General features: G+C 50.5%; 3 protein-coding genes across 7 annotated transcripts in view; 1 reads left to right on the forward strand and 2 right to left on the reverse strand.

Moving 5' to 3' along the window:
• Positions 1-807: 807 nt before the first annotated feature.
• CLPS (colipase) lies at positions 808-5,210 on the reverse strand. The gene is made up of 3 exons (XM_029069787.2): positions 5,078-5,210; positions 1,392-1,514; positions 808-1,053 (listed from the first exon to the last, which is right to left on the reverse strand). Exons 1-3 carry the CDS (start codon positions 5,165-5,167, stop codon positions 922-924), a joined length of 345 nt encoding a protein of 114 aa, XP_028925620.1. The 5' UTR covers positions 5,168-5,210; the 3' UTR covers positions 808-921.
• A 6,471-nt stretch (positions 5,211-11,681) lies between these two features.
• Positions 11,682-20,419, forward strand: LHFPL5 (LHFPL tetraspan subfamily member 5). Its single transcript, XM_001516155.4, has 4 exons — positions 11,682-12,720; positions 16,193-16,429; positions 17,263-17,289; positions 18,358-20,419. Exons 1-3 carry the CDS (start codon positions 12,309-12,311, stop codon positions 17,271-17,273), a joined length of 660 nt encoding a protein of 219 aa, XP_001516205.2. The 5' UTR covers positions 11,682-12,308; the 3' UTR covers positions 17,274-17,289; positions 18,358-20,419.
• Positions 20,420-24,005: 3,586 nt separating this feature from the next.
• Positions 24,006-27,785, reverse strand: part of SRPK1 (SRSF protein kinase 1) — a 59,019-nt gene continuing 55,239 nt past the window's right edge. For all 5 annotated transcript variants that reach the window (XM_029068700.2, XM_029068701.2, XM_029068695.2 and 2 more), the window contains one exon: positions 24,006-26,604. In XM_029068700.2, coding sequence (XP_028924533.1) covers positions 26,420-26,604 — 185 coding nt within the window. In that variant the 3' untranslated portion in view covers positions 24,006-26,419. The remainder of the gene's footprint in view (positions 26,605-27,785) is intronic.

Here is a 27,785-nt window from a genome sequence, read left to right on the forward strand (position 1 = left end):
AGGCTCTCCCAGAGCTGGCATTCCCCTCGACCCCATTCATTCAGTCGTATTTATTGAGTGCTTACTTTGTGCAAAGCACTGCACTAGGCTCTCATCCTGCAATTTTAGAGGGTTTGGGAGTGGGGGCTGTGACAGTTAGACCCAAAACCTCCCTTCCCAGAGCACTAAGCCATTCCTTCAGCCCCATTGCTTTCTTCGCTCCAGGGCTCTTTCATCTTGCCCTAGTCTTTTCAGGCAGTTTTTCTGTTTTTCATCATTTCACCTTTATGTGTTTATTCTCAACCCTCAATCGATGGTATTTATTGAGTGCTTGCTGTGTACTGAACATTGCACCAGGCACTTGGGAGAGTATGACAGAGTGGGTAGACAAATCCCTTCCCACAACGAGCCTACAGACTAGAGCCTCCCAGTTATATTTTTAGACTGTGGGCCCCTTGAGAGCCAGGGACCCATTCATTCATTCAATTGTTTTTATGGAGCACTTACTGTGTGCAAAGCACTGTACTAAGCAGTTGGGAGAGTACAATATGTCTAATAACGATAGTAATTGCAGTATTTGTTAACTGCTTACTGTGTGCCAAGGAATAATAGTAATGGATTTTGTTGTGTTTATTATGTACCAGGCAGCGTACTAAGCGTGGGGACGGATCCAAGCAAATCGACACAGTCCCTGTCCCATATGGGGCTCACAGCTCAATCCCCATTTTACAGATGAGGTAACTGAGGCCCAGAGGAAGTGAAGCGACTTGCCCAAGGTCACACCACAGACGAGCACTTTACTAAGCCCTAGGGTAGGTACAAGATAGCTAGATCAGACAGAGTTTAATCCGGGGGAACTCGTGGAGGGATCAAGAGGGGAGCGGGGAAGGGGGTAGGGCGTGGCCGGAGGGGGCGCGGGACACTGAGGCCGGGCAGTCCGGCTCAATGCTTGGAGCGGCTGGAGTCCAGGCAGATCCCATAGTTGGAGTTGGTGATGGCACCGATGATGGTCCAGTCCGTCTCACAGGTCAGACCTTGCTCACAGGGGCACTTGTGGTACATGCCATAGAGGGTCTAGGGGCCACACCGGGAGACCGGTCACCGGACAGGGCCAGCGCCGCCCGCTGAACCACCCCGGTGCCCCACAAATAGCCAGTGGGATTCTGGCCCCAGAGTTGGAGAGAGGGTTGGGACAGCTCCGGTCTGTCCCACGGGGTTCTGGGGTTCCGTTTGGATGGAGAGGAAAGGGCAGATCTTGGCGATGTTGTGAAGGTGAGGCCGGGGACTCCGGGACCCCATCCCTGCTTCCCCCCACCCTCTCTGGTGTCCTTCACGAGGCCAGGGACCATCAGACCAAAGGTTTCCCGGGTGAGGGTCACCAACCATTCCCAACCACCCTTCCTCCCACTGACCTTGGGGGAGCATTCGCTGTTCTCAGATGCCATCTTGGAGCAGCGGGCCAGATTCAGCCCTCTGTCCCGGCGGCAGCACTTGCTCTTGCACTGAACACTCTGCAGACACAGCTCTCCATCTTTCTGCCGAGACCCATCCGGCAGCTTCAGCCTCCTCTGTCCTTCCCCGCTCCCCTCCCAGACCTCCCTGCCCCCCCAGTCCTCCCTCCCGCAATAATTCCAGTCATTAAGCGCTTAATAGGTTCAAAGCACTCTACTAAGAGCTGACAGTCCCTGCCCCTCCTGAGGCTCACAGTCTGAGCGGGAGGGAGCCGAAGCAGCACGGCTTAGCGGAAAGAGCCCGAACCTGGGAGTCGGAAGGTCGTGGGTTCTAATCCCGCCTCCACCACTTGTCTGCTGTGTGGACTTGGACAGGTCACTTCACTTCTCAGGGCCTCAGTTACCTCATCTGTAAAATGGGGATTGAGACTTGGAGCCCCACGTGGGACAGGGACTGTGTCCAGCTCAATTTGCTAGTAACCCCCCACCCCAGCGCTTAGTACAGCACCTGGCACGTAGTAAGCACTTAAATACCAACATCCTTAGGGAGGGAGGACTGGCGTTTCATCCCATTTTACAGAAGAGGTAGCAGAAAAGTTAACCGTCATAGAGAACAGTCATAGGTAATACAGTCATAGAAAAGTGAAGCAATTTTCCCAAGGTCACGCAGCAGGCGATAAGTGGAGGCAGGATTAGAACCCAGGTTTTCTGCCTCCCAAGCCTGTCCTCTGTACGCAAGGCCACTCTGCTTCTTCTGTCTGCCCTGCCTCCCGGCCCGGTGGATGCCCCATGGATGCTTTGCAGTGATGATACATTGATATGCAGGAAAAATAGTCTCTGGAAGTACAGCACACAGAAAGGGCCACGGTCCCTGCCCACAGAGGGCTGCCATTCCCCTCTGGGTCTCCGCTCCGTTCCCGATCGCTGAGCCTGACGTCAGGATCCATGGCTGTTTGGAAGCATCACGGAAGCAGGATGCCGGGAGACCCCCCCCTCCCCAACTCTCTAACCAATGTGCCTGTTATGTTGTAATAACAGTGTTGGTATTTGTTAAGCGCTTACTATGTAGAGAGCACTATTCTAAGCGCTGGGGGGGGATACAAGGTGGTCAGGTTGTCCTACATGGGGCTCACAGTCTTAATCCCCATTTTCCAGATGAGGTAACTGAGGCCCAGAGAAGTTAAGTGACTTGCCCACAATCACCCAGCTGACAAGTGGCAGAGTCGGGAGTCGAACCCATGACCTCTGACTCCCATGCCCGGGCTCTTTCCACTTGTACTCTCCCAAGCGCTTAGTACGGTGCTCTGACCACAGTAGGCACTCAGTAAATATGACCGACTGCCTCTGACCCTTGATCTCTCATCCCGAACAATCGCTCCCTCCGGAGACTCCTCCCTGCCTCCTTTCTTTCGCCCCGGCTCCGGACAGTTCTCCGTTCAGGGAGCCGAGGGGCGTGATCTTTCAGAGCCGAGGTGGGAACCAACCTCCGCTCCTTTCTGGCTGTAAGCCGGATGCCTACCAGGGTCCCGGGTCCTGTTTGGGTCGAAGAAAGGGGTGTTTGGGATCTAATAATAGTAATAATTATGGTATTTGATAAGTGCTTACTATATGCCAGGCAGTATACTAAGCGCTGGGGTGGATACAAGCAAATTGGGTTGGACACAGGCCCTTGTCCTACATGGGGCTAAATCCTCATTTTACAGATGAGGTAACTGAGATCCAGAGAAGTGAAGTGACTTGACCAAGGTCAAACAGCAGACAAGTGGGAGAGCCAGGAATTAGAACCCATGACCTTCTGACTCCAAGGACCATGCTCTATCCACTACACCAAGGGGCCTTTATGTTCTTGCCACCAATTTTTATCTAGCAAAAATCGTCTGGCTTCCCCAAACCCGTACTAGTCGGCTCCTTAAAAGAGCCTGGCTGGGGGAGTCTCTCAGCCACTTTCCTCTCACCTCAGTGAGCTGATAATAATAATGCTAATTATTATTATGGCATTCATTCAGGACTTACCGTGTGCAAAGCACACAATTCAATAGAATTGGAAGATGAGATCCCTGCCCCACAGTGAGTTTACAGTCTAGAAGGGGGGATGTTCCTTGGGTGGCTGTTTGGGACTCAGTGCTTCACAGAATGTACAATGACCTGATATGAATTCTGTAACAAGCAAGATGTGTGGGTTGAATGAAGTTCTTCCCACATTCATTTTGCTGTCTGTCTTCCCCGTTTAGACTGTGAGCCCGACATCGGGCAGGGATTGTCTCTGTTGCCGAATTGTAAATTCCAAGCGTTTAGTACAGTGCTCTGCACATAGTAAGCGCTCAATAAATACTATTGAATGAATAAAAATAATGATGAGGATGAGCCAGGGAAGGAATTTAGGTCTGCCCCTTCCCCGCCCCCCACCCCCTTCCTCCCTGCCATGGGCCAGGGGTGAGGGCCTCGAGGTCCAGACCCTTAGATCCGGCCGTGTACCGACTCTGCCAGAGAGCCTGACCACCCCACCCCACCCGGGCTCCCCTGCTCCTATGTCCCGCCGCCCAGCTGGCAGCCCTGGGCATTGGGAGCTGGCAGCCCTTTACATCAAGAGGACCAAGCGGGCAGCCCTGGGCATCGGGAGCATGTGGTGGACAGCCCTGGGCATCAGAAGGACCCGACGGGCAGCTCTGGGCATCGGGAGTGCCCAGCAGGCAGCCCTGGCCATCAGGAGGACCCAACGGGAAGCCCTGGGCATCGGGAGAGCCCAGCGGGTAGTCCTGGGCATCGGGAGTGCCCAGCGGGTAGTCCTGGGCATCGGGAGTGCCCAGCGGGTAGTCCTGGGCATCGGGAGCGCCCAGCAGACAGCCCCGGGCATCGAGAAGACCCAGCGGGCAGCACCGGGCATAGGGAGACCCAGCGGGCAGCTCCGGCCCTGGGTGAGTCTGGGGGTCCCAGAGGCGCTTTGGGGGTCCGGAGCGGCCAGAGGGTGGAGAAGGAGCAGCTCCCTGCCATCATAATAATAATACTGTCGGTATTGGTTAAGCGCTTACTATGTGCCGAGCACTGTTCTAAGCGCTGGGGTAGACACAGGGGAATCAGGTTGTCCCACGTGGGGCTCACAGTCTTAATCCCCATTTTACAGATGCCATCTCACCAGGTTGGTCAGGTTCAGACCAGGGGTCCGGGAAGGGGCGCCACTGTGGGGGGCCTGGGAGGGGGGTGCCGCCTCGCCAGGTCGATCAGACCCCGGGGGGCAGGAGCGGGAGGGGAAGGGGAAGGGAAGGGGAAAGAAAAGGGAAGGGGGAGGGAATGGAAAGGGAAGGGGAAGGGAAGGAGAAAGAAAAGGGAAGGGGAAGGGAATGGAAAGGGGAGGGGAAGGGAAGGGGAAAGAAAAGGGAAGGGGAAGGGAATGGAAAGGGGAGGGGAAGGGAAGGGGAAAGAAAAGGGAAGGGGAAGGGAATGGAAAGGGGAGGGGAAGGGAAGGGGAAAGAAAAGGGAAGGGGAAGGGAATGGAAAGGGGAGGGGAAGGGAAGGGGAAAGAAAAGGGAAGGGGAAGGAAAGGGAAAGGAAGGGAAGGGGAAAGGAAGGGAAGGGGAAAGGAAGGGGAAGGGGAAAGGAAGGGGAAGGGAGGTGAGAGGTTGCGGGGTTGCGGGTTTGGTCAGCCTCACCAGGTTGGTGATGAGCCCGCGGGGGTGCGGGGTGGCGGTGGCCAGGCCCAGGGCCAGGCAGAGGAGCAGCAGGAGGAGGATCTTCTCCATCGTCAGCAGGTTCTCCTGAACGCCAGAGCGGAGCTGGGGCTGAGGGGGTGGCCCCGGCCCCATAAATCCCCCGGCCGCCCGACACGTGACCGGAGGCCCCCTATCCCTCGCCGGCCGAGAATCTCCAGCTGAGCTCAGGTGCTCCGAGCTGAGCCGGCCTTCTGCCCTCTGCCCCTTGCCCCCTGGCCCTTGATCCTGCCCCCGACCTCCTGCCCCCTGCCCACACCCCCTGACCGATGGACCTGGGTGTCCCTGCTCTCCTCCAAGTCCCTTTTCGATCCTGCTCTGTAATTTTCCATCCTCGACTGTAAATTCATTGTGGACCGGGAATGTGTCCCTTTATTGTTGCATTGGACTCTCCCAAGGGCTCAGTACGGTGCTCTTCACAGAGTAAGTGCTCAATAAATGATAATGTTGTTATCTGTTAGGCGCTTACTGTGTGCCAAGCACTGTTCTAAGCGCTGGGGTAGTTACGGAGTCATCAGGTTGTCCCGTGTGAGGCTCACAGTCTTAATCCCCATTTTACAGATGAGTAACTGAGGCACGGAGATGTTGTGACTCGCCCAAAGTCACACAGCTGACAGATGGCAGAGCCGGGATTACAACCGGCTGACTGACCTATCCCCGGGCCCGTGGCACGGTGGCCTCCCTGAACTGCCCAGAGATAGAGAAGTAGCGTGGCTCAGTGGAAAGAGCACGGGCTTGGGAGCCAGAGGTCATGGGTTCGAATCCCGGCTCTGCCACATGTCCGCTGTGTGACTGTGGGCCAGTCACTTAACTTCCCTGTGCCTCAGTTCCCTCATCTGGAAAATGGGGATGAAGACCGTGAGCCTCATGTGGGACAACCTGATTACCCTGTATCTCCCCCAGCGGTGCTCTGCGGATAGTAAACGCTTAACCAATACCAACATTATTATTACTATTATTATGGGGGGGGGTGGCAGAAAGGGGGGCAAGGGGATGGGCCTCTAGGGGCCGGGAAAGGCTGCAGGCTGGGAAGGCCACAGCTGCTGCCGAGTTTGTTTAGCCCTGGGAACAGCCCAGCTTCTCCCAACGGTCCCAGGGGCGCAGGTGATTAATGTACCCATCTGGTCCGATCCGGGGTCCTCTGCCATGGGGGCCAGCTCCGTGGGAGTTTAGAGGGCCCCTGTCTCCCAACCCTGACTTCCCACTGCAGTGGCAAAGCCTCTGTTTCCTCTCACTGCTCCTCTACAGGACCTCGGCCCTCCGAGCAGGCCTGAAGGGACCATCCCCCAAATCGAGTCCCCCCGGCCCACGTAGATCGTTGAAACTCTGCTCCATCCCGGGTACCCGTCCCCTTTCGCCCTCACAACCCGACGGAAAGAAGCAGGGTGGCATAGCGGATAAAGTTCGGGACTGGGAGTCAGAAGGTCACGGGTTCGTAATCCCGGTTCCTCCACTTGCCTGCTGAGCGACCTTGGGCAAGCCGCTTAACTTCTCTGGGTCTCAGTTACCTCACCTGGAAAATGGAGATTAAGACTGTTAGCCCCACCTAGGACATCCTGACTATTTTGTATCTACCCCAGCGCTGAGAACAGTGCTTGGCACATAGTAAGCACTTAACAAATGCCATCGTTATTCTTATTACTGTCCTTTGTCTCGTGGAGAATCCATCCCCCTGACCCGTTCCTGCCCCCCAGCTGTTGCCTCTGACCTTGGAGGTGGGGGGCGAGGGGTGACCACCAGCTAACCCAGCTCCAGGGGAGGGCGGAAGGGACCGGACAATGTCTGCTGTCCGGTCTGCAGGTGCCCAGTGCCCAGGGAGGGGGCTCCGTGCCAGGCTACCCCCTCCCCCGGACACCTGGGGCCTAGGACTGCACAGGGGGAGGGGACACCAGCAGCCCCCTCCCCTAATCTGTGCACTGGGGATTTGGGGCTTCACAAGGAAGAATTGACCAATCCCCCCCACACCCACACCCCACCCACACTGGGATCTTGACCCCGCCAAAGGAACAGGCTACTGGAGAACTCACCATGGTGAGAACAGTGTGTCAACAAGGTGAAAACAGTCACCAACCCATCCACAACTAACGAAGCAACGTGGCTTAGTGAAAAGGGCAAGGGTTTGGGAGTCTGAGGACGTGGGTTCTAATCTCAGCTCCTCCACTCATCTGCTGTGTGACCTTGAGAAGTCATTTCACTTCTCTGGGCCTCAGTTCCCTCATCTGGAAAATGGGGATTAAGACTGTGAGTCCCGTGTGAGACAAACTGATTACCTTGTTTCTACCCCAGCGCTTAGAACAGTGCTTGCCACATAGTTAGTGCTTAACAAATACCATAATAATAGTAATTATTGTTATCTAACGACTGGCTAGCCCTTGTCCATTCACTCTGGACAGACGCTATAGTGACTAGCTAATGAACATCTTAGTACTTGGAGATTCCTCCCAGCTGGGAGCTGCCCAGTCGCCACCCACTAGAGGAACAGAAACCTGAGTTTCTGAGTTCCCTCTACAGAGCAGCTGCTACAGCTCCAGACTTTCCAACTCGATGGCCCTGTTCCCCCCTTCCCCGCCCACCATGTTCCCTCAGTCCCCTACCTCTGTTCCCCCTTACACCTGCACCCCCCTCCTCATCCCCTCTCGGCTCACTCCCATCCAACCCCTCCCCGCCTCGCACCTTCCCAACCCACTGCACTCTCCCAACCCCCCACCCCCCAGAAACCTCAGGCACGTGTGTGACCTGTGGAAAAGCTTCCTTTCATCCTTGCCCTGTTCTTGACCCAATCACAGCTTCTCCTCACCATCACCGAAACCTGGTTCTCTCCAGATGACATGGTCTCCCACTCCCCAAGACTCATTGAGAAAAGAGGAGGAGTGGGCTTCCTTCTGACTTCCCAATGCCATTTTCACACCATCCCGCCTCCCTCATCCCTTTCTTTCCTTTCCTTTGAAGCCTAATTCACCCACACACTCCAATTACTAGTCACAGTCATCTACCGCCCACCACGCCCCACCTCCAACTTTCTGAACCGTTTTGATCCCTTTCTCCCAGTCATTCTTTCATTCACCATCCCTACATTGATCCTAGGGGACTTCAAAGCCTTACTTAACTCCAAAGTTTCAAAGCACTCAATCACCTTGCCCCCTCCTCCCTCACCTCTCTACTCCACGAAGGCTTTCCTGGCTAAACCCTCTTTTCCTTTTCTCCCACTCCCTTCTGCTTCCCCCTGACTTGCTCCCTTTATTCATCCCCCCTCCCAGCCCACAGCACTGATGGACATATCCGTAATTTTATATATATCAATAATGATAATAAAAATAATGGTATTTGTTAAGTGCTTACTATGTGCCAAGCACTGTTTTAAGGGCTAAGGTAGATGCAAGGTAATCAGGTTTTCCCACGTGGGGTTCACGGTCTTAATCCCCATTTTACAGATGAGGTAACTGAGGCATAGAGAAGTGAAGTGACTTGCCCAAAGTCACACAACTGACAAGTGGTGGAGTCGGGATTAGAACCCACGACCTCTGACTCCCAACCCATGCTCTTTCCATTAAACCACGCTGCTTCTAGACCGTCTCCCCCTCTAGACTGTAAATTCACTGTGGGCAGCGAATGCGTCTGCTATATTGTTATAATGCACTCTCCCAGCTGATTAGTACAGTGCTCTGCACGCAGTAAGCTCTCAATAAATACCATTATGGATTCAGTATTCAAGTGGATATCCCCGACGACCCTTCCACCGTCCACCTCCTCTCACTTCTTTACTCCAGTGACCTCCTGCTCCACCCCACCTCACACACTCATCAATTTGGGCACGCATTTGGTTTTGTAATCTCTAGTCACTGCATAATCTCTACCCTCACCAATTCTCAAACTCCTCTATCAGACCACACCCTCCTCACCTGCTCTCTTTCCCACCCCCCCAACCCCTCGGCAAACCTCAGCTATTTCTCCAGAGACCTCTGTTCTTCTGACCCATTCCAATAACCTACAGCCATCTTGCCCCATTTGGCCTCCATATCCGAACTTCCTTCTCTTGACGCACAGATGGACACCTTTCACAGGGCTCTTTCCACTGACCTCAACTCCCTCGCTCCCTGAACCCCCTCGGTCTCCTACCACTAACCCACGACGCTGGATCACCTCCACAGTCCGATTCCTGCGCTCCTGTGCTTGAGCTGCAGAGCGCGGTTGGCGGAAATCCAGACACCTGTCTGACCTTGTCCACCTCAAAGTCATTCTTATCTGCTTCAGTTCGGCCCTCTCTTCCTCCCGACAACAATCCTTCTCCTTCCCAATTCGCTCCCATGCCCGATTGCCCTTGCCAGCTGTTACAGTCATTTAACTGCCCCCCCAAAGCCTCCTGCCCCTCACCCCCATCAGCTCTTTCCCCTAATGAACCGGCCATCAATAAAATTGAAACCATCAGGTGTGATCTACCTAAAATCTCCTTTGCTCCTCTTCAATCCCCCCCTACTCCTTGGCCCTCTTCCACTCTCCCTATATTCCCTTCAGAATCGCCTCCCCACTAAATCTACACCCTCCACCTGTGCATCTGACCTCATCCCCTCAGACATTATTAACACACTCGCCCCCTCCCTTCTTCCCTCCTAGATTGCCATCTTCCACCCTTCGCTTTCCAACGACTTCTTCCCCACTGCCGTTAAACATGTTCACGTATCGAATCCCGGCTCTGCCACTTGTCAGCTGTGTGACTGTGGGCAAGTCGCTTAACTTCTCTGTGCCTCAGTTACCTCATCTGTAAAGGGGGATTAACTGTGAGCTCACGTGGGACAACCTGATTACCCTGTAACTACCCAGCGCTTAGAACAGTGCTCTGCACATAGTAAGCGCTTAACAAATACCTACATTATTATTATTCTCTCTTATCTTAAAACTATCCTCCCTTGACCCCCACGGCTCCTTCCAATTATCCCCCCATCTCCCTCCTACCATTCCTCTCCAGATTTCTTGAGAGTTGTTTACACCCGCTGTCTCGACTGCTCCTCCAATTGTCTCCTTGATCCCCTCCAGTCCAGGGGAGCTAGATTGGAGGGGACCAAGGAGAGAATTGGAGGAGCAGTGGATGGACCCCCTCTTCACTTCACGGAAACAACCCTCCCTAAAGTAACCGACGGCCTTTTAGTCTAATCCTCCCAGACCACTCAGATGCCTTTGACATTGCTGACCACCCTTATCTCCTTGAAATTTTATCCAGTCTTGGCTTCACTGACACTATCCTCTCTTGGTTCTCCTATCTCTCTGACAGCTCCACCTAAGTCTCTTTTGCCGGTTCCCCCTCTGCCTCAGTCAGTCAATCAAACACATTTATTGAATGCTTACTATGTACTAAATGCTTGGGAGAGTACAATCTAAGAGAAATAGCATGACTCAGTGGAAAGAGCACACGGGTTTGGGAGTCATAGGTTATGGGTTCAAATCCCGCCTCAGCAGCTTGTCAGCTGTGTGACTTCGGGCAAGTCACTTAACTTCTCTGTGCCACAGTTATCTCATCTATAAAATGGGGTTAAGACTGTGAGCCCCACGTGGGACATCCTGATCACCTTGTATCCTCCCCAGCGCATAGAACAGTGCTCTGCACATAATAAGCGCTTAAAAAAAACCAGAGGAGTTGGTAGACATGTTCCCTGCCTACCATGAATTTACAACCTAGAGAGGGATCTACACATTATTTTAAATAAATAAATTATGCCGTTGGGAGCTGGGGTTGCTTATAGGCAGGGCTGTAATAATAGTAATGATTGTGGATTTGACAGGCAGGGGTTGGGAAGTTGGTTCTGCTAGATCCTTATCAATAAAAATAATAATAATGGTACTTGTTAAGCACTTACTAGGTGTCAAGCACTGTTCTAAGTGCCGGGGTAGATACAAGTTAATCTTCATTTTCCAGATGAGGTAACTGAGGCCCAGAGAAGTGAAGCGGCTTGCCCAAGGTCACACAGCAGAGAACTGGCGGAGCGGGGATTAGAACGCAGGTCCTCTGACTCCCAAGCCCGGGCTCTTGCCACTGAGCCACGCTGCTTCAGATCTATAATTCTATTTATTTGTCTTGATGCCTGTTTACTTGAACTGATGTCGGTCTCCCCCCGCGTCTAGACTGTGAGCTAGTTGTGGGCAGGGACCGTCTCTCTTTATTAATGGATTGTACTTTCCAAGCGCTTAGTACAGTGCTCTGCACATAGTAAGCGCTCGGTAAATACGACTGACTGCATGAAGGAAGGAAGGAGAGCGGGGGGAGACTGAGAGGGAGGGAGGAGGAGCGAGAGGGGAGGGAGGGCAGAGAAGGGGAGAGAGCGAGGAAGGACGGAGCGTTGCGCAGAGGCTGGTCCGGTCTCCGCCCCGGGCCCCGCCCCCCTTGCTGCTGGTCGCGGTGCTGATCCGGCGGCGGAGCCTGCGGGGGTCTGCAGAGGGGGTCTGCAGAGGGGGTCTGCAGCAGGGGGTCTGCAGCAGGGGGTCTGCAGAGGGGGTCTGCGGGGGGGAGCGGCCGGAGCCAGCGGCCCCGCAGCTCGTCCCCCCCTCCCCCCCAACAGGTCACCCCTCCTTCGGCCGGACTCCGCCCCTTCCCAGGGCCCAGCCCCGGACCGCTCTAAGGGCCACGGATCAGACGCCTCCCGCCTAGGCCTGGCTGGCGGGGGCCCGGCCCAGCTCCAGCCCCCTTCCCAGGGACGGGCTTCAGCTCCAACGCCCTTCCCAAGGATCAGCTCCAGCTCCAGCTCCTTCCCAAGGACCAGCTCCAGCTCCATCCCCCTTCCCAAGGACCAGCTTCAGCTCCATCTCCCTTCTCAAGGACCAGTTTCAGCTCCAGCTCCATCCTCCTTCCCAGGGACCAGCTCCAGCTCCCTCTCCCTTCCCAAGGACCAGCTTCAGTTCCAGCCCCTTCCCAAGGACCAGCTCCAGCTCCATCCCCCTTCCCAAAGACCAGCTTCAGCTCCAGCCCCTTCCCAAGGACCAGCTCCAGCTCCATCCCCTTCCCAAGGACCAGCTCCAGCTCCATCCCCTTCCCAAGGACCAGCTCCAGCGCCAGCCACCTTCCCATTGACCAGCCCCAGCTCCTTCCCGGGAGGCCAACCTCAGGCTCCACTCCTCCAACCCAGACCTTATTTCCTTCCCTCCAGTCAATCCCCCAGTCGCTGGGGGTCCCGCCCCTGGCCTGACCATGGCAAAGCTGCTCCCCGCCATGGAGGCGGCCAAGATCTACCACACCAACTACGTGAGGAACGCCCGGGCGGTGGGGGTCATGTGGGGGACCCTCACCATCTGTTTCTCGGTCTTGGTCATGGCCTTGTTCATCCAGCCCTACTGGATCGGCGACAGCATCAACACACCCCAGGCTGGTTACTTCGGCCTTTTCTCCTACTGCATCGGCAACGCCCTGACCTCGGAGCTCATCTGTAAGGGTGGGCCCCTGGACTTCGCCACCATCCCCTCTGGTGCCTTCAAGACCGCCATGTTCTTCGTCGGGGTCGCCATGTTCCTCATCATTGGCTCCACCATCTGCTTCAGTCTCTTCTTCTTCTGCAACACTGCGACCGTCTACAAGGTCTGCGCCTGGATGCAGTTGGCAGCTGGTAAGTGGGCAGTGCCAGGCAGGGTAAGCCTTCCTCCCCTTCGGTGCCCCGGGTGACATCTTCCCCGTGGCCCTGAGCTCCACTGTTCGTTTTCCCATTCCTCCCACAACCCCAGGTGCCCCCATCCCAACTCCCGCCTCTGTGGGTCTTTGATGTCTCCCTAAGGCCAGTGACTTGGTTGCTTAGGGCCCAGGCAGGCTTAGATTTTCAGAGGGTGGGGACCAAGCTGATTTTTTTTTTAAATGGTATTTGTTAAGCACTTACTATGTACCAGGTACGTTCTAATCGCTGGGGTAGTTACAAAGAAATCAGGTTTGATACAGTCTCTGGCCCACATGGAGCTCACAGCCTTAACCCCCATTTTACAGAAGAGGGAGCTGAGGCACAGAGAAGTGAAGTGGTTTGTCCAAGGCCCCACAGCAGGCAAGTGGCAGATCTGGGTTTAGAACCCACGTCCTTCTGACTTCCAGGCCCGTGCTGCTTGTGATGATGATTATTGTATCATTGTAATGATGATTAGTGTATCATCATTAATGCACTAATAATGAGTGTATTAAGTTGGCAAGGCTGTGGATTGGGAGACCCCGCTGAAAGTCTGTTGTATTGGACTCTCCAAGCACACAGTACAGTGCTCTGCACCCTGTAAGTGTTGAATATATCAACGATGGACTGATTCCCAAATGCTCAGTGCAGTGCTTAGCACTCAGGCTCTCAAGAACTATACAGCACTCCTGTCTAGCTTTTTGAACTACCAATCGTATTTATTGAGTGCTTACTGTGTGCAGAGCCCTGTCCTAAGCACTTGGGAGAGTACAGAACACCAGTTGGTAGACAAGTTCCCTGCCCAGAGCGAGCTTACAGTCTAGAAGACTGTTGTCTTGTCCCGTCTTATGCTGTCAAGTTGTTTCCGGCCCATAGCGATTCCACGGACACATTTCTCCCAGAACACCCGCTGGAGAACCGTAAAGAATCTAGAGGACCATAGTTTCATATTTATACTGGTTTGTATTGTTTATATTGGTTTGATTAAAGGGCTTTCCCTGTCCAAAGAGCCTTGTACTACACCCTGTTGGGATCGGTGCCTCTCTCCTTGGGTGAAGGGAGTGGAGAGGACAAGGGTGAGGGAGGATTGCTTTACCGCTCCCCCCCCCCCCCAGCACCTGTGTACATATGTATATATTTATCATTCTATTGATTTATATTAATGATATGAATATTTATATCTATTATTCTATTTATTTATATTGATGCCTTGTTGTTGTTTTGTTTTGATACCTGTCTCCCCCCTTCTAGACTGTGAGCCTATTGTGGGCAGGGACTGTCTCTGTTCCTGAATTGTATTTTCCAAGTGCTTAGTACAGTGCTGTGCACACAGTAAGCCCTCAGTAAATATGATTCGATGAATGAATGAATGAACAGGAAGGATTCAACAGGAATAGGAATTTGGAGTCCTTGAGGTGTGGAAGAGAGAGAGCCATCATTGGAGGAAAAGGAAGTCTATTGGCTGCTGACTAAAAATGGCTGGAAAGGGGGAGGGGACTAATCTAACGACTAGTGAGTAGACACTAATCACTAATGATGATTAGTGTATCATTATTAATGCACTAATAATGAGTGTATTAAGTTGGCAAGGCTGTGGATTGGGAGACCCCTCTGAAAAGAGCCCTCGTAGAGCGAGACATGGAGAGGACCCTTGTTGATTTTATTGTACTGTACTCTCCCAACCGCTTAGTACAATGCTCTGTACATCATGATTAGTCTGTAAGCCCATCATTGGGCAGGGATTGTCCCCATCTGTTGCCGCATTGTCTATTCCAAGCGCTTAGTACAGTGCTCTGCACATAGTAAGCGCTCAATAAATACTATTGAATGAATGAATGAATAAGCCCTCAATAAATACCACTGATTGATTGATTGATTGGGTCTTGCCCAGCCGCCCTCCCCCGGCCTGTGTAGGTCTCCCGGGGACTGCGACTGGGCCACAATCAGCCTGGTCTCAAGGCCCGACGGCCTAGATGGGGGAGAGGTGCAGGCGGCCTCTATTTTGCAGAAATACAGGAGCTTAGGTCCGAAGATTTCAAATCGAAACTGGGTTTGGAGTTGGGGAGGCAGAGCGCCAGCAAGACATTCTGGGGTTTGCTTTACTTTGGTGGAAGCTGCGTCAGGAGGAACAAGCAGGACAGAACAGGGCAGGGCAGGGCAAAGGATGCTGGAGAGGCACTGCCAATCCAGCCCTTTCTCATTCATTTATTCATTCATGCATTCAATCGTATTTATCGAGCGCTTATTGCGTGCAGAGCAGTGTACTAAGCACTTGTAAAGTACAATCCACCAACAGCTAGAGACAGTCCCTACCCAACGACGGGCTCAAAGTCTAGAAGGGGTAGACAGACAACAAAACAAATCAAGTAACAGGCATCAGTAGCATCAAAATAAATAGAATTATAGAATAGAATTATAGATATATACACATATATATTCTCCCATTTGCTGAGCAGGCAGGCTAGCAGGAAGGGGCAGAGATAGCACTCAGAGCTTGGCTCGCGGTGGGAAAGGGACATTGAAACCAAAGCCAGGCATACCCTGAAATATTAATTGCGAGGAGGAGATGGTTTCATGTTCAGTCCTGTGGGTTGGAGACAGGCGGGAGAGACCAAGGGATGTGGGGGAGGGCACAAGCCACTATGCAGCCTGGACTGCATTACTGTTAATAGTATTAAACCAAATTAGCCAAGGAGCTTGGGCTGAGAGCAGAAAGGAGAGTGAAAACCAGATGGAGTTTAAGAGACTGGGGAGAGAGTGAGGAAAACAGGGAAAAGGGAAAATGGGTGGGGGGGGGGGCTTGTTGGAGAAAAGACAAAAATGAGGTAGATGGGAAGGACCAAAGAATGAGTATTCCCTCATCCCCACTCTGGTGTCTCATTACAAGCAAGCCTTCCTGCTCCTTAAGAGCGCTGACTGCATGGGAGCAGACTTTCCTCTTTCCCCTTCCTCGTGGCCTAGTGGATCGAGCACCGTCCTGGGAGTCAGAAGGACCTGGGTTCTAATCCCGGCTCTGCCACTTGTCTGGTCTGGGAGCTTGGGGAAGTCACTTCACTTATCTGGGCCTCCGTTCCCTCCTCTGTAAAATGGAGATCAAGACAGTGAGCCCCATGTGGGACAGGAACTGTGTCCAACCTGATTATCTTGGATCTACCCCAGCACTTTGAACAGTGCTTGGCACATGGTAAGTGCTTAACAAAAACCCCAATTATTATTATTATCATTATTATCATCCCCCTCCACTCCAGCCTTTGCTCTGGAAATGAACACCAGTTCTTCTCTCCCTCAGGCCTCTCTCAGGCCCTCGTCCCAAGCATCCCTGGCCCAGAATGGGAGGAGGCCGCCTTCTCCTCACGCCACACGGTCACTGCATGCTCAGTGGCATCTGCCACATGTCTCTCTCCCTTACCGCTCTCCCCACTCTGAGTAGCTACCGGGCTGGCGATCGGCTGCCTCGTTTACCCCGACGGCTGGGATTCCAGCGAAGTGAAGCGCATGTGCGGGGACCAGACGGACAAATACACACTAGGAGCATGCACCATTCGCTGGGCCTTCATGCTCGCCATCGTCAGCATCATGGACGCCTTCATCCTCTCCTTCCTGGCGTTTGTCTTGGGTTACCGGCAGGACAGCCTGCTCCCCGAGGACTACAAAGCAGATGGCAAAGGTAATCCCGACCTGCCGTGCCACGATATTTCCCTGAAGGGCACCTGGAGCCAGAGTAGACTCTGGTTCTTGGCCACAGACCCTAGAGAAGCCCCCCCGCTCCTCCCCTCCCCATACCTACCCCAAATGACCCTGATTTATCCCAAGTCCAGCGGCCCATTGATCAGCTGCCCAGAACCCTTGGGACCAAGTCAGACTGTTTTCCTCCCCCTGCCCCTATCCTAGTCCCCAGGAACTGAATGACCTTCACTTCTTCTCTCCTCCTCCCTCAAACCACCCAGGCCTACCAGAGACTCCCCCAGGCAGAGGATTCGGGGCTCCGGAGCTAGCGGCCAGCCCACCATTTTGGGGGCTGTCAGAGGAGCCGAGCCCAGCGATCCCACACTCCCCACCCTGGGGGCTGGGGGAGGAAGAGGTTTCTGAGTAAAATCAAACCCTTAGTAAGCTGACCTGTGGCTTCCTTCTGGCTCTCAGCTCTGAGCTCTACCACAAGGCCACACTGCCTCTCAAGCTTTTTAGCTTTAGTAACTTGTTAAGCTTTAATACCAAGTTGACCCAAATCTAGCTCTTTTCAGAGTCCTACTCAGGATGGGGCTCCATTTCCACTGGGGGGACCCTAAAGCCAAACTACAGGCTGGGGAAAGAGCAGCCTTAGGGTTCTGTACTCCCTTCTGAAGCCTCTTCGGACACCCCAGGTTCTTCGAGGGACCCTTCTGCCTCGGCCTCCCTATTTCACGGCCTAACCTTCCTGACCCTCAGGAAGCGAACTTCCTGTTCACCTCTTCCTAGTCCAAGCCCTTGGGTAAGCTCTCTTTTCTCTCGTTTCTCCTACAGAAGAGGCTTGAGGCAGCCGGACATTAGGTAAGCATCTGGAACAAGAGGGTCTGCATGCAGCTGTGGGACCCCCTGAATGCTATTGAGGATTTTCAAGTCATTAAAGCTTAAAAGCTTGAGAAGCGGTGTGGCCTTGTGGATAGTGCCCGGGACTGGGATTTGGGAGACCTGGGTTCTAATACTGACTCTGCCACTTGTCTGCTGTGTGACTTTGAACAAGTCACTTAACTTCACTGTACCTCAGTTCCCTCATCTGTAAAATGGGGATTCAAGACTGTAGAACAGGGACTGTGTCCAACCTGATTAGCTTGTATCTACCCTTGTGCTTAGTTCAGTGCCGGGAACATTAAAAAAATTTTTTTTTTAATAAAAAAAAGTAAAGCCGGGGTGGGACCCCTGCAGAGCTGGTGGCCGGCCCTGTTTTCAGACTGGCGATCTTTTGCCCGGAGACATGTGGGGGAGACAAGCGAAAGACTCCTTAAAGGTCTAATAGTTGCCCTCTGACCTGGAGGGGATAACCAGGGAGAGTTGATTTTGGTTCGTGTCCTAACTAGCTGTCACCCAGAAATAAAAAAAAGTTATATTGCCCGTCGACATCAATTTGTGCCTCGAAAGTGGACATTTAATGCTTATAGTGAGTTATCTGGGAAAAATATAGTTTTTTTGGGTAAAAATATACAAGTGGAGAAGGCTTTTTTGCAAAAAATATCCCCACATCAGTATCACAAGACATATGGGTACAGCCTCCCGGCCAATGTGCCTTTCCAGTGCCGAGGAATGGTGATCGGTGGGAAAGTTTGTGTCAGCTTAAAAAAAAAAGGAGTCAGGGCTGTCTTTTCCAATTATTCCTAAACCTGTTCCCTGAGCAACCTCCCAGTCAGCTAAAGTTAATGCCCAGAGTGCTCTATATTTAGGGCACAAGTTTTAAATGGGATTTAAAACAATGTGGGGATTGTCGTTTGGCTGGCCGACTTCAGTGATGCCGACTTCAGTGAGGAGTCAAGAGAATGCGATAGTTGTTTTTCTCTTTTTTTTATTAGATGGTTTAAAAATCTCAGGTAGTAACCTTGTATGTGTTTCTATCTCATTCTCTAGGATATCTGCTCCTTGGGGGCACCCTGGGCACATTTCTCAACCTAAAGCTACAGATTCCGACTCTTCAGATAGACACCTGACCCTCCTAACCTCTCCACGTGGCAGACTGTACTCCCTTCTATAGTAGACACCAGTGCAACTCCAACCGCAAATCCTCAGACGGTTTACTGAGTCTTGCCTGATGGATGAGACATCAGGGAAGAGTTCAGATGCTTAAATATGAGTATTAATGAAAGCTATTTGACCGTAGATGGGAGCTCTTGGGAGAGGAGTTATTTAGAGGATTAGCAGGAACCTCAATTAATCAATCAAACGTATTTATTGAGCCCTTTCTGTGTGCAGAACACTGTACTAAGTGCTTTGGAGAGCACAATATAACGGAGTTGGTAGTCGTTGAGGAGGTTTCCCACAATTAGCTTACAATATGGAGGGGGATTTAACTCTGGCCATCTGAGAAAAGCTCGGTCCAGTCCTCTAATCCAGGGGCATGGGTTACCCAGTCTTTGCCACAAGCCCCTTGGACACCTTCCTTGAACCATTTCTGTGCTTGGTAGCTCAGAGGTGATGGGAGAAGGTAGGATGAACACTCAGATAACAAAATGTTACACGCTATTGTAAGATTTGGGGGAGGAAGGTTTTGAAGCAGTTGGTTGAGAATGAAGAATTATATGATCCCGCCCTTAATCAATCAAAAGGATTTGAGTGCTTAATGTGTGCAGAGCACTGTACTAGGCACTTGGGAGAGTACTATATATCAGAGTCGGTAGACACTTCCCTGGCCACACTGAGTAGCTGAGTATCGGCTCTCTGGGCTGACCTAGGATGCACATGATTTTGTTCTGGAAAAGGAATCCTCCACCTCTCGGTAACCAAGTCGACGCCAATGACTGGATCGACTTCTGAAATTGATGTCTCGATAGCCCAGACTAAGTTTGGGAAGGGGCAGCAGGGGCTCTAGGAATACGGAACCCAAACAAATGCTGTAAATTTGTTTTAATCTAGTCAGCAGCTGCTTTCTACCAGAAAAACAAATGAAAAAACACGGCACAACTGTGCTAACTATTGGCCAGCCCCTCCTGCCCGTCTCCTGAGGGATCTCACGTTACTGGGCTTCTCCGCTTTCACCCTGTCAGCGGGATCCTCTCGCATCACAGCAGACGGTATTAAGTAGCAGCTCATTGAATAGTCATTTTGTGAGCGTCTGCTGTTGGAAACTTCTAATTAATTGACTGATATCTCCAGAAACTTTAGGAATATCCTCTCCAGAACTGACAAACTGTCCAGAGGGGGTGACCCCTTCTTTGCACTGATTTATAAACGCTAAGCAACAGACCTATTGTTACCATTAACTGCCTTCCCGGGCTAAGGGCTACTCCAGAAAAACCATAAGAAAGTAGAAGTCAAATCCATGTGATGCTCCTCATGAATAGAAACCGAATGAAAATCTAATTTTAATGGAAGAATCCTTTCTCCAAAATAAAAATGGATAGAGGGGAAATGAGAACTAAAACCCAAAGAGAATGAAATGCGGAACAAGACTTTTTAAGGAAACACTCCCAAGAAAGTGGTACAGTCCAATCAATCGGTGGTGTTTATTGAGCGTTCGCTGTGTGCAGAGCGCTGTACTGAGCACTTAGGAGAGTCCAATAAAACAGAGTTGATAGGAAAGTTCCCTGCCCATAACAAACTTAAGAGTCTAAAAGGAGCTTACGGTATCCAACTCGATTTGCTTGTATCCACACCAGTACTTATTACATTGTCTGTGGCCAAGGTCTCAAATCATAATCCAGTTTAGAAGTTTTCTCCCGTCTGTCCCCATTTCTGAGTTAACGGGTACATTCCTGGAATGTCCCAGAAATGGATTTTAATCTTAAAATTGCTTCACAATAATTAGTTGGAGGCCTTGCTTGTACTTTGCCCCTTTCCAGAGAGCAAGACCCAACACTTTTCCCTTCTCTTAGCATTCCCTATAATGCAATTATTTTGTCGATAAATTTTAAGTCATGAAGATATATATGGGACTTTTGTCTGTTGTACATAAAAAAGTTAATTTCTTCACAAAGTTTGTGACTTCTTTCTTCCCTAAGAGCTTTACTCAAAGTTTTAATGGTTGCAAGTGTAAAAGGGAATCATAATAATTGTGGTATTCATGAAGCAGCGTGGCTTAGTGGAAAGAACCTGGGCTTGAGAGGTCGTGGGTTCTAATCCCGGCTCCGCCACTTATCAGCTGTGTGACTTTGGGCAAGTCACTTCACTTCTCTGTGCCTCAGTTACCTCATCTGGAAAATGGGGATTAAGACTGTGAGCCCCACATGGACAATGTGTTTACCTTGTACCTCTCTCAGCGCTTAGAACAGTGCTTGGCATATAGTAAGCGCTTAACAAATACCATCATCATTATTATTATTATTATTATATGCCAAGCATTGTACTACAAGATAGGGTAGAAGCAAGATACAGATCAGACACAGTTCCTGCCCTAAATGAGGAGGGAAAGCATATATTGAATCCCCATTTTTCAGATGAGGAAACAGGCACAGAGAGCAGTGCTTTGCACACAGTAAGCGCTTAAAAAAAATGCCATCATCATCGTCATCAAAAATCAGGTCCTCGGATTCCCAGGCCTGTGCTCTTTCCAATAGGCTACACTGCAATCTCATTTGGTAAAAATTAAAAAATCAATTGAGTCTCTTCCCCCCCAGAACACTCCACCAACTCAAAGCATTAATGCTTTTTTTTGTTGTTGTTGTTTTTTAAATTTTCTGGTTGATTCATTATTTTTGATTGGATTTAACCGGTGCTAATCCCAGGCCCACCACTTAACTACCGTGTGACCCTAGGCCAGTCACTTAACTTCTCTTGTGTGTCAGTTCCCTCATCCGCAATATGGAGATTCAATCCCTGCTTTCCCTCCTACTTTGACTGTGAGCCCCATGTGGAACCTGATTATCTTATATTCATTCATTCAATCGTATTTATTGAGCGCTTACTCTTTGCAGAGCACCGTACTAAGCGTTTGGAAAGTACAGTTTGGCAACAGGTAGAGACAATCCCTACCCAACAACGGGCTCACAGTGTCTACCCCAGCATTCAGTAATAATAATAATAATGATTATGGTATTTGTTAAGCGCTATGTGCCGAGCACTGTGATAAGCGCCGGGGTAGATACGGCTTAATCAGGCTGTCCCACGTGGGGCTTACTTTTAATCCCCATTTTACAGATGAGGTAACTGAGGCACAGAGAAGTTAAGTGACTTACCCAAGGTCACACAGCAGACAAGCAGCAAAGGCGGAATTTGAACCCACGTCCTCCGACTCCCAAGCCCGTGCTCTTTCCACTAAGCCACGCTCTTCTAAGCACCTAACAAATACTATGATGATGATGATGATGATGATGGAGGGAAATGAACCAGTGAAGGTTTGCCATCCTCAAAGCCACTGGCCTAGGAGACTCTTCTTGTGGAGTCCTGGAGAAAAGCTGAGATTGATATTTAAAGATTTTAGGAACCTAGGTAGGAAGCTTAGTAGACAGAACAGAGATCCACGGACTCTTGTAGGGCACAGGAGAGAAAGAGGAAGCAGCAGCAATTACTTAATATTCTCATGGCACATTGTGACCCTGTAATTGAGTCTTTTAGAGAACAGGACACCACACCCACACACTGTTGTGTAGCCAAGTAATCACACTCCTGCGGAAACGGTAACTCTATGGCAGTATCACTTCAGGTATTTGACTCCAACCTTCCGCTGGCCAAAGGTCAGTAATAGTAATAACAACATTTAAATTCTTATTTTCGGGAATACTTTCCATAGGGAGGGGAACTGCAGAGACACAGAAGGCAAGGCCCCAATCTTCTAGTAGCAGATAGCCTAGTGTGGTGGGAAATATAAAACACAAACTCTCTTTCTCTCAACTTTCTCTTCTCAGTTCTCACTTGTATATTCTTTCCCAGCACTTAGTACAATGGTGTGTTTTGTTTTTTATAGTATTTGTTAAGTTTTTACTATGTGCCTGGTACTGTTCTAAGCACTGGGGTAGAAACAGAGTAATCAGGTCAGACGCAGGCTAAGTTCCACATGGGACTCACAGTTTTAGTCCCCCATTTCATAGATGAGGTAACTGGCACGGAGAAGTCCAAGGACACAGAGCAGACAAGCGATGGAGCAGGGATTAGAACCCACGTCCTTTTGACTTCCAGGCCCGTGTGCTAACCAAAGGGTCACGTTGCTTCTATATGGTCTGCACACATTAAGCAGCGTGGCTCATTGGAAAGAGCCCAGGCTTGGGAGTCAGAGGTCATGGGTTCTAATCCTGGCTCAGCCATTTGTCAGCTGTGTGACCTTGGGCAAATCACTTCACTTCTCTGTGCCTCAGGGACCTCACCTGTAAAATGGGGAGAAAGACTGTGAGCCCTATGTGGGACAACCTGATTACCTATCTACCCCAGCGCTTAGAACAGTGCTTGGCACATAGTAGGCGCTTAACAAATACCAACATTATTATTAAGCATTTCATATTATTATTACTACTGCAGGGTCAGGCAAGACTAACATCCTTGGACATAGAAAAAGGGCTTAAGATTTTTTTTTTAAGGTTTGTATTTTTCATTAAGTATTCTAAACCTGGGGACAGAATGGATGTAGGGAGTATGAGGGGAGTCCAAGATGACCCCAAGTTTGTGAACTTGTGGGTCCAGGCCTGGTGGTGGGGTCAATGATGATGATAGGAAGGGGAGAGGATTTAGGAGGAGGGAAGGAGATGAGTTTCAAGCTTCCATGTAGAGAGGTGCCAGGAAAAGGAGGAAATTGCTGGAAATGGGATTTTCAGAGGCATCCATATAGATGTACCCGGTGATATTTGCTAAGTGCCAACTATGTGCTACACACAGTGCCAGCTCCCCAGAAGAATATAGAGTAAGAAGAACAAAGAACTTAGAACTGCATAAAAGGATGAGGTGAATAATAATAATGTTGGTATTTGTTAAACGCTTACTATGTGCCGAGCACTGATCTAAGCGCTGGGGTAGATACAGGGTAATCAGGTTGTGCCATGTGAGGCTCACAGTCTTAATCCCCGTTTTCCAGATGAGGGAACTGAGGCACCGAGAAGTTGTGACTTGCCCAAGGTCACACAGCTGACAAGTGGCGGAGTTGGGATTAGAACCCGTGACCTCTGACTTCCAAGCCCATGGTCTTTTCACTCGGCCATGACTATACTCCTAAAGCAGATAGGCATGGAGAGAACCATCAGTGAGGGGGCCTGTCTGGTCCACAGAAAAACAAGGTTGCAATGAGTTCCCGATCTTGCCAAGCTGTTGCTTTAGAGAAGCAGCGTGGCCTACTGAATACAGCACGGGCCGGGAATCAGGACTTGGGTTCTAATCCTGGCTCTGCCACTTGTCTGCTGTGGGACCGTGGGCAAGTCACTTTCACTTCTCTGTGCCTCAGTTATCTGTAAAATAGGGATTAGGTCCCGTAGCCCCACGTGGGACAGGGACTGTGTCCAACTTATCTTGTATCTACCCTGGCGCTTAGAACACTGCCCGGCCCTTACGAAGCCCTTAACGAATACTATTAACAAAAAACTACAACAAAAGATCCTTGGCCCCAGTGTTGCTTATTTTTACAAATACACCTGGGATACATGTGGGTTATTAAATAATTTGTTTATTGTACTGAATTTACAAAGAAAACAGACAATGCACCCAAGTAGAAAGAATAAAAAAATGCATTTTCCTTCAGGGTTGATGTTTTTTATTTTGTTTTAACTGACAGTAAGTACAAGTCCTTTAGTGAGTATCGTACGGCAATTCGACTGTGGGATGAAGCATGGGGCCCTTAATGACTGAATTCTTCAGCTGCTTCCGTCTTCTAACCCCAAGGAGTGGATTCCATGGTGAATAAAAGCCCTTTATCTGGCAAGGGAGACCTTCCCGAAGGCACAGCTGCAGTCCCTCCAATCACCCTTAGATTCTTACCAGGTCAGGATACTTATTGGAACATACAAGACTTAAGGGTTTGAGTTTCGTTCCCTGCTAAAACAAACCCAGAAATTCCTTTATCCTCACAATTAAGTTTTCACAGTATTCCGAGAGGATTACCAAATCGGCCACGTTCCCTTCAAGCCTCGAAGAGGTGGGAAGAGGGAAGGAATTCCCGCTTACTGAAGGATTTCCCTCCGGTGTGTGGTTGGCTTCTTTTACTCCCCTTAGTCTTGGAAGCGCGTAAGAGGCCCCTCACCTAAAACTCCTCCGGGACACACACTGTCATTCCATATATCCCAAATCAAGTTACGGGACAAACAGGCTGACCAGACAAGGTTACCGGAGAGGGGCCAGGGAAGAAAAATGCCTATATCTCCAATGGATTGCATAATGGCACCAGAGTTCTCTCTCTTTTTTCTTTCGCCATTCTCGGTGGATGGATGATGCTTGCGAACTGGATTTCAAACTCACGTCTAGAAAAAGTGGCTGGGTGAAGGTCTCCCAGGCAGCTTTGGTTTTCAAACGGCCCAGGTTGCACCTGCTCGGCCTTACGGATTCCGCAGAGTCCTCCGGCGGCTGCCGTCCTCGGATCCCAAAGGCCTTTTTGGTCCACAGAGGGGCAAGGCTACGGTGAGATCCCAATCCTGCCAAACTGTTGCTTTTTGCTGTGACTCAACTAACGTGTAATAGCTGGGGAGCAAATCTAAGAGAGATTTCGTCTTAAAACTAGCAAATTCTACAAAGTTTTTCATTTCTTTTAAAAAAAACAAAACAAAACAAAAAAAACCCAAAAAACAAACAGAAAAACCCCAGGAGCCTTGAGTGCATCCCAATCTTCTCAAAGCTATTTGAGATTTAAAAAGCTTATATTATACTCTAAGGAGCAACCATCTGTAAGCTGCAGAGAATGGCTGTAGGGAGGAGGAAAAAAAAAGGGTGCCCCACCCCTTTGTTTATACATCCTTGGGTTCCATCCAGATCCTCTCTCAAAGTAAAAAAGCAAATCCACAAAGGGAAATCCCTTCAGGGCCAGAGCCTGGGTTAACGCTGATGAAAAAGTCTCTCTAGAGAAAGTCTGGGGTGCAGTTTGCTATCTCTCTCCAGAGCTGAAGGCTTCGGTCAGTCCTTTCCAATTATTCAAATTGGAAATTTAGTGATGGGTGATTAACTCAATTCAGGGTGAGTCCAGTGACGGTAAGGGTTAAGCAACACTCTGCTCTTCTGGGGGGAGATGGGCAGGGACCCTCCAACCCCATCCCACAACAGCTGGCTGCCTGTGGCCACAGGACCCGCCTGGGTTCGTCAAGATGCGCTCCCTGTTCAGTGGTTCCAGTTTCTACTCCCCTTTCACCCGTTTCCAGTCCGTTCGAAGACGTGGAGGTTTGCGGTTTTATAGGGACCGGGAACTCGGGAGAGAGATCTGAACCGTGTTAGAGTCGTTCTCTGGCTCCGAGGAGCTAGTCTGGAGAGAAAGAGTCGCTGAAATGCGGCTGGGGGAAGAGGGGCGAGAGGAAAGAACCAACGGAAAACCATCTAGGATTAGGATGCATTCTATACATAGCATGTTCACATCTGGGCTCTAGCGGGAATTGACCCCTTTCTCATCCTTCTGCTGGCAGTAGGATATGCACTAGAAAGTTTGACTCTCAGAGTCAGGGAGTTAAGGATGGGCTCACATCTTCACACCTCTCTCAACAGAAAGGATGGGGATCGCTTAAAAGGGAAGGTGACCTAAAGGGAGGTGGGAAAGTGGAGGGTCATTCCGGATTCCAGTCTTAGTCTTTGGCGGAGCCCAACCGAGGCAAAAACTCACTCAGGATGCCCACTGGCTGTGCAGATCGTCACAGAGTCAGGTAAGCAAACCTAAATGAATTTCAGAGATTAAAAAAAAAATAATCTAGGAAGAGCTTCACCCTGAAAAGGGAAAAGGAAGATGCTAAAGGAGTAAGAGGAATAAGGATTTATAGGGAGGAGAAAAGATGACGGGGAGAGGGGGTGGAATCTGGAACAGCTGGGTTAGTGTGTAATCTCTGCTGTAAACCAGAGTCCGTAGAACCACGACGCTGGGTCGGGGCCTCTAGGAGTTCAGCCAGGGGTGCCTAAGACACTCTGCTGCCGTGGCTCGTTTTTCAGGGATCAACTCCAGCATCGGCAATAAGAAATTTGTGAAGCCATCTGCCTCATCATGGGACCACTCGTATTTCTCCACCAGGACTTCAAAAAGACCCCAAGGCTTCAGTTTGGTGATGTGTTTAAGGTCACCTGTTTTGAAGACAGAAAAAAAAAATAAGTGATGGATAATTACAGGCAAATTTTGGATCGTCCTAGTTTCCTTATCCACATGGTGTCCAGGGTTTTGTTCATTAACATGGCCTAGAAGCAGCAAGGAGTTCAACTGTTTTCACTTCCCACCATTTCTTTTGTAATGTTTTTTTTGAAAAGAGAGGCGATACACAGAAGCAGTGTGGCTCAGTGGAAAGAGCACTGGCTTTGGAGTCAGAGGTCATGGGTTTGAATCCCGGCTCGGCCACTTGTCAGCTGTGTGACTTCGGGCAAGTCACTTAACTTCTCAGTGCCTCAGTTACCTCATCTGTAAAATGGAGATTAAGACTGTGAGCCCCACGTGGGACAAACTGATTCCGTGTCTACCCCAGCACTTAGAACAGTGCTCGGCACATAGTAAGCACTTAACAAATACCAACATTTTTATTACTCTTGACAGGATATTTTGACAGAGAAGTCCTTGGCTCTTTTCTCTGCCCTAGAAGATTTAATGTAGTCAGATTAAATGGCATAACTTTCGTGAAGAGATTCCATCCATCTATTCATCCATCCATCCATCCACCCATCCATCCGAATGAATCAATAGCCATTTATCCCACTGGGACAGGGCACTATAATGTGAGCTGCCATCGCATTAAACACTGCTTCCCCTGTCTACAGCGTGGAAGGATTCTTGAGACGCCTACGGTGTTTATGACACCAGTAAGATGAAAGCATGCTTACGCTACTGGAACCAAGACAGCTAATAAGGACTTCGATCCTGAAGCTCTAACTAAGGAAGCACTGCTTTAATCTGAAGCTGTCCCACTGGTATTAGAGATCTGCCAACATTTCAGAAACGAGGAGCGACGAGACCTTGGAAAAAAGGCCACTAGCCAGGACAGGTATAGTGAACATCTGACCGACGCCGAACAAGCCAGCCCAGGAACACCGGGAGGCGGCAAAACCCTGCTCTCCTCGGCTTCTGCTCCAGCTGGCTTCCTTTTCTATGGCTGAAGGTGCCCGGGGCATCCAGGTAGGCAGGTCCCCGACAAACTCCGCAGAGTGGCTTCCCAGCACCAGCAGCAGTGGAAACTGCACTTGGAAGAATGAAGTTACGCTGCGGCCAGAGTAAGACAAGAAATGTGGGCGGCTTCCCCTCTCCCTCCTCCTGCCGCTAA

The sequence above is a fragment of the Ornithorhynchus anatinus genome, chromosome 7, assembly GCF_004115215.2.
Source record: "Ornithorhynchus anatinus isolate Pmale09 chromosome 7, mOrnAna1.pri.v4, whole genome shotgun sequence".
Taxonomy (NCBI): Eukaryota; Metazoa; Chordata; class Mammalia; order Monotremata; family Ornithorhynchidae; genus Ornithorhynchus; species Ornithorhynchus anatinus.

What these genes read in the sequence shown, in the direction of transcription:
- CLPS (XM_029069787.2), bottom strand. Translation starts at nt 5,167, where the DNA reads ATGGAGAAGATCCTCCTCCTGCTGCTCCTCTGCCTGGCCCTGGGCCTG. An exon ending in GCGGGCTCATCACCAACCTG is followed by an intron (nt 1,515 to 5,077) that starts GTGAGGCTGACC and finishes GGGTCTCGGCAG; the next exon opens with AAAGATGGAGAGCTGTGTCT. An exon ending in ACAGCGAATGCTCCCCCAAG is followed by an intron (nt 1,054 to 1,391) that starts GTCAGTGGGAGG and finishes TGTGGCCCCTAG; the next exon opens with ACCCTCTATGGCATGTACCA.
- LHFPL5 (XM_001516155.4), top strand. Translation starts at nt 12,309, where the DNA reads ATGGCAAAGCTGCTCCCCGCCATGGAGGCGGCCAAGATCTACCACACC. An exon ending in CTGGATGCAGTTGGCAGCTG is followed by an intron (nt 12,721 to 16,192) that starts GTAAGTGGGCAG and finishes CACTCTGAGTAG; the next exon opens with CTACCGGGCTGGCGATCGGC.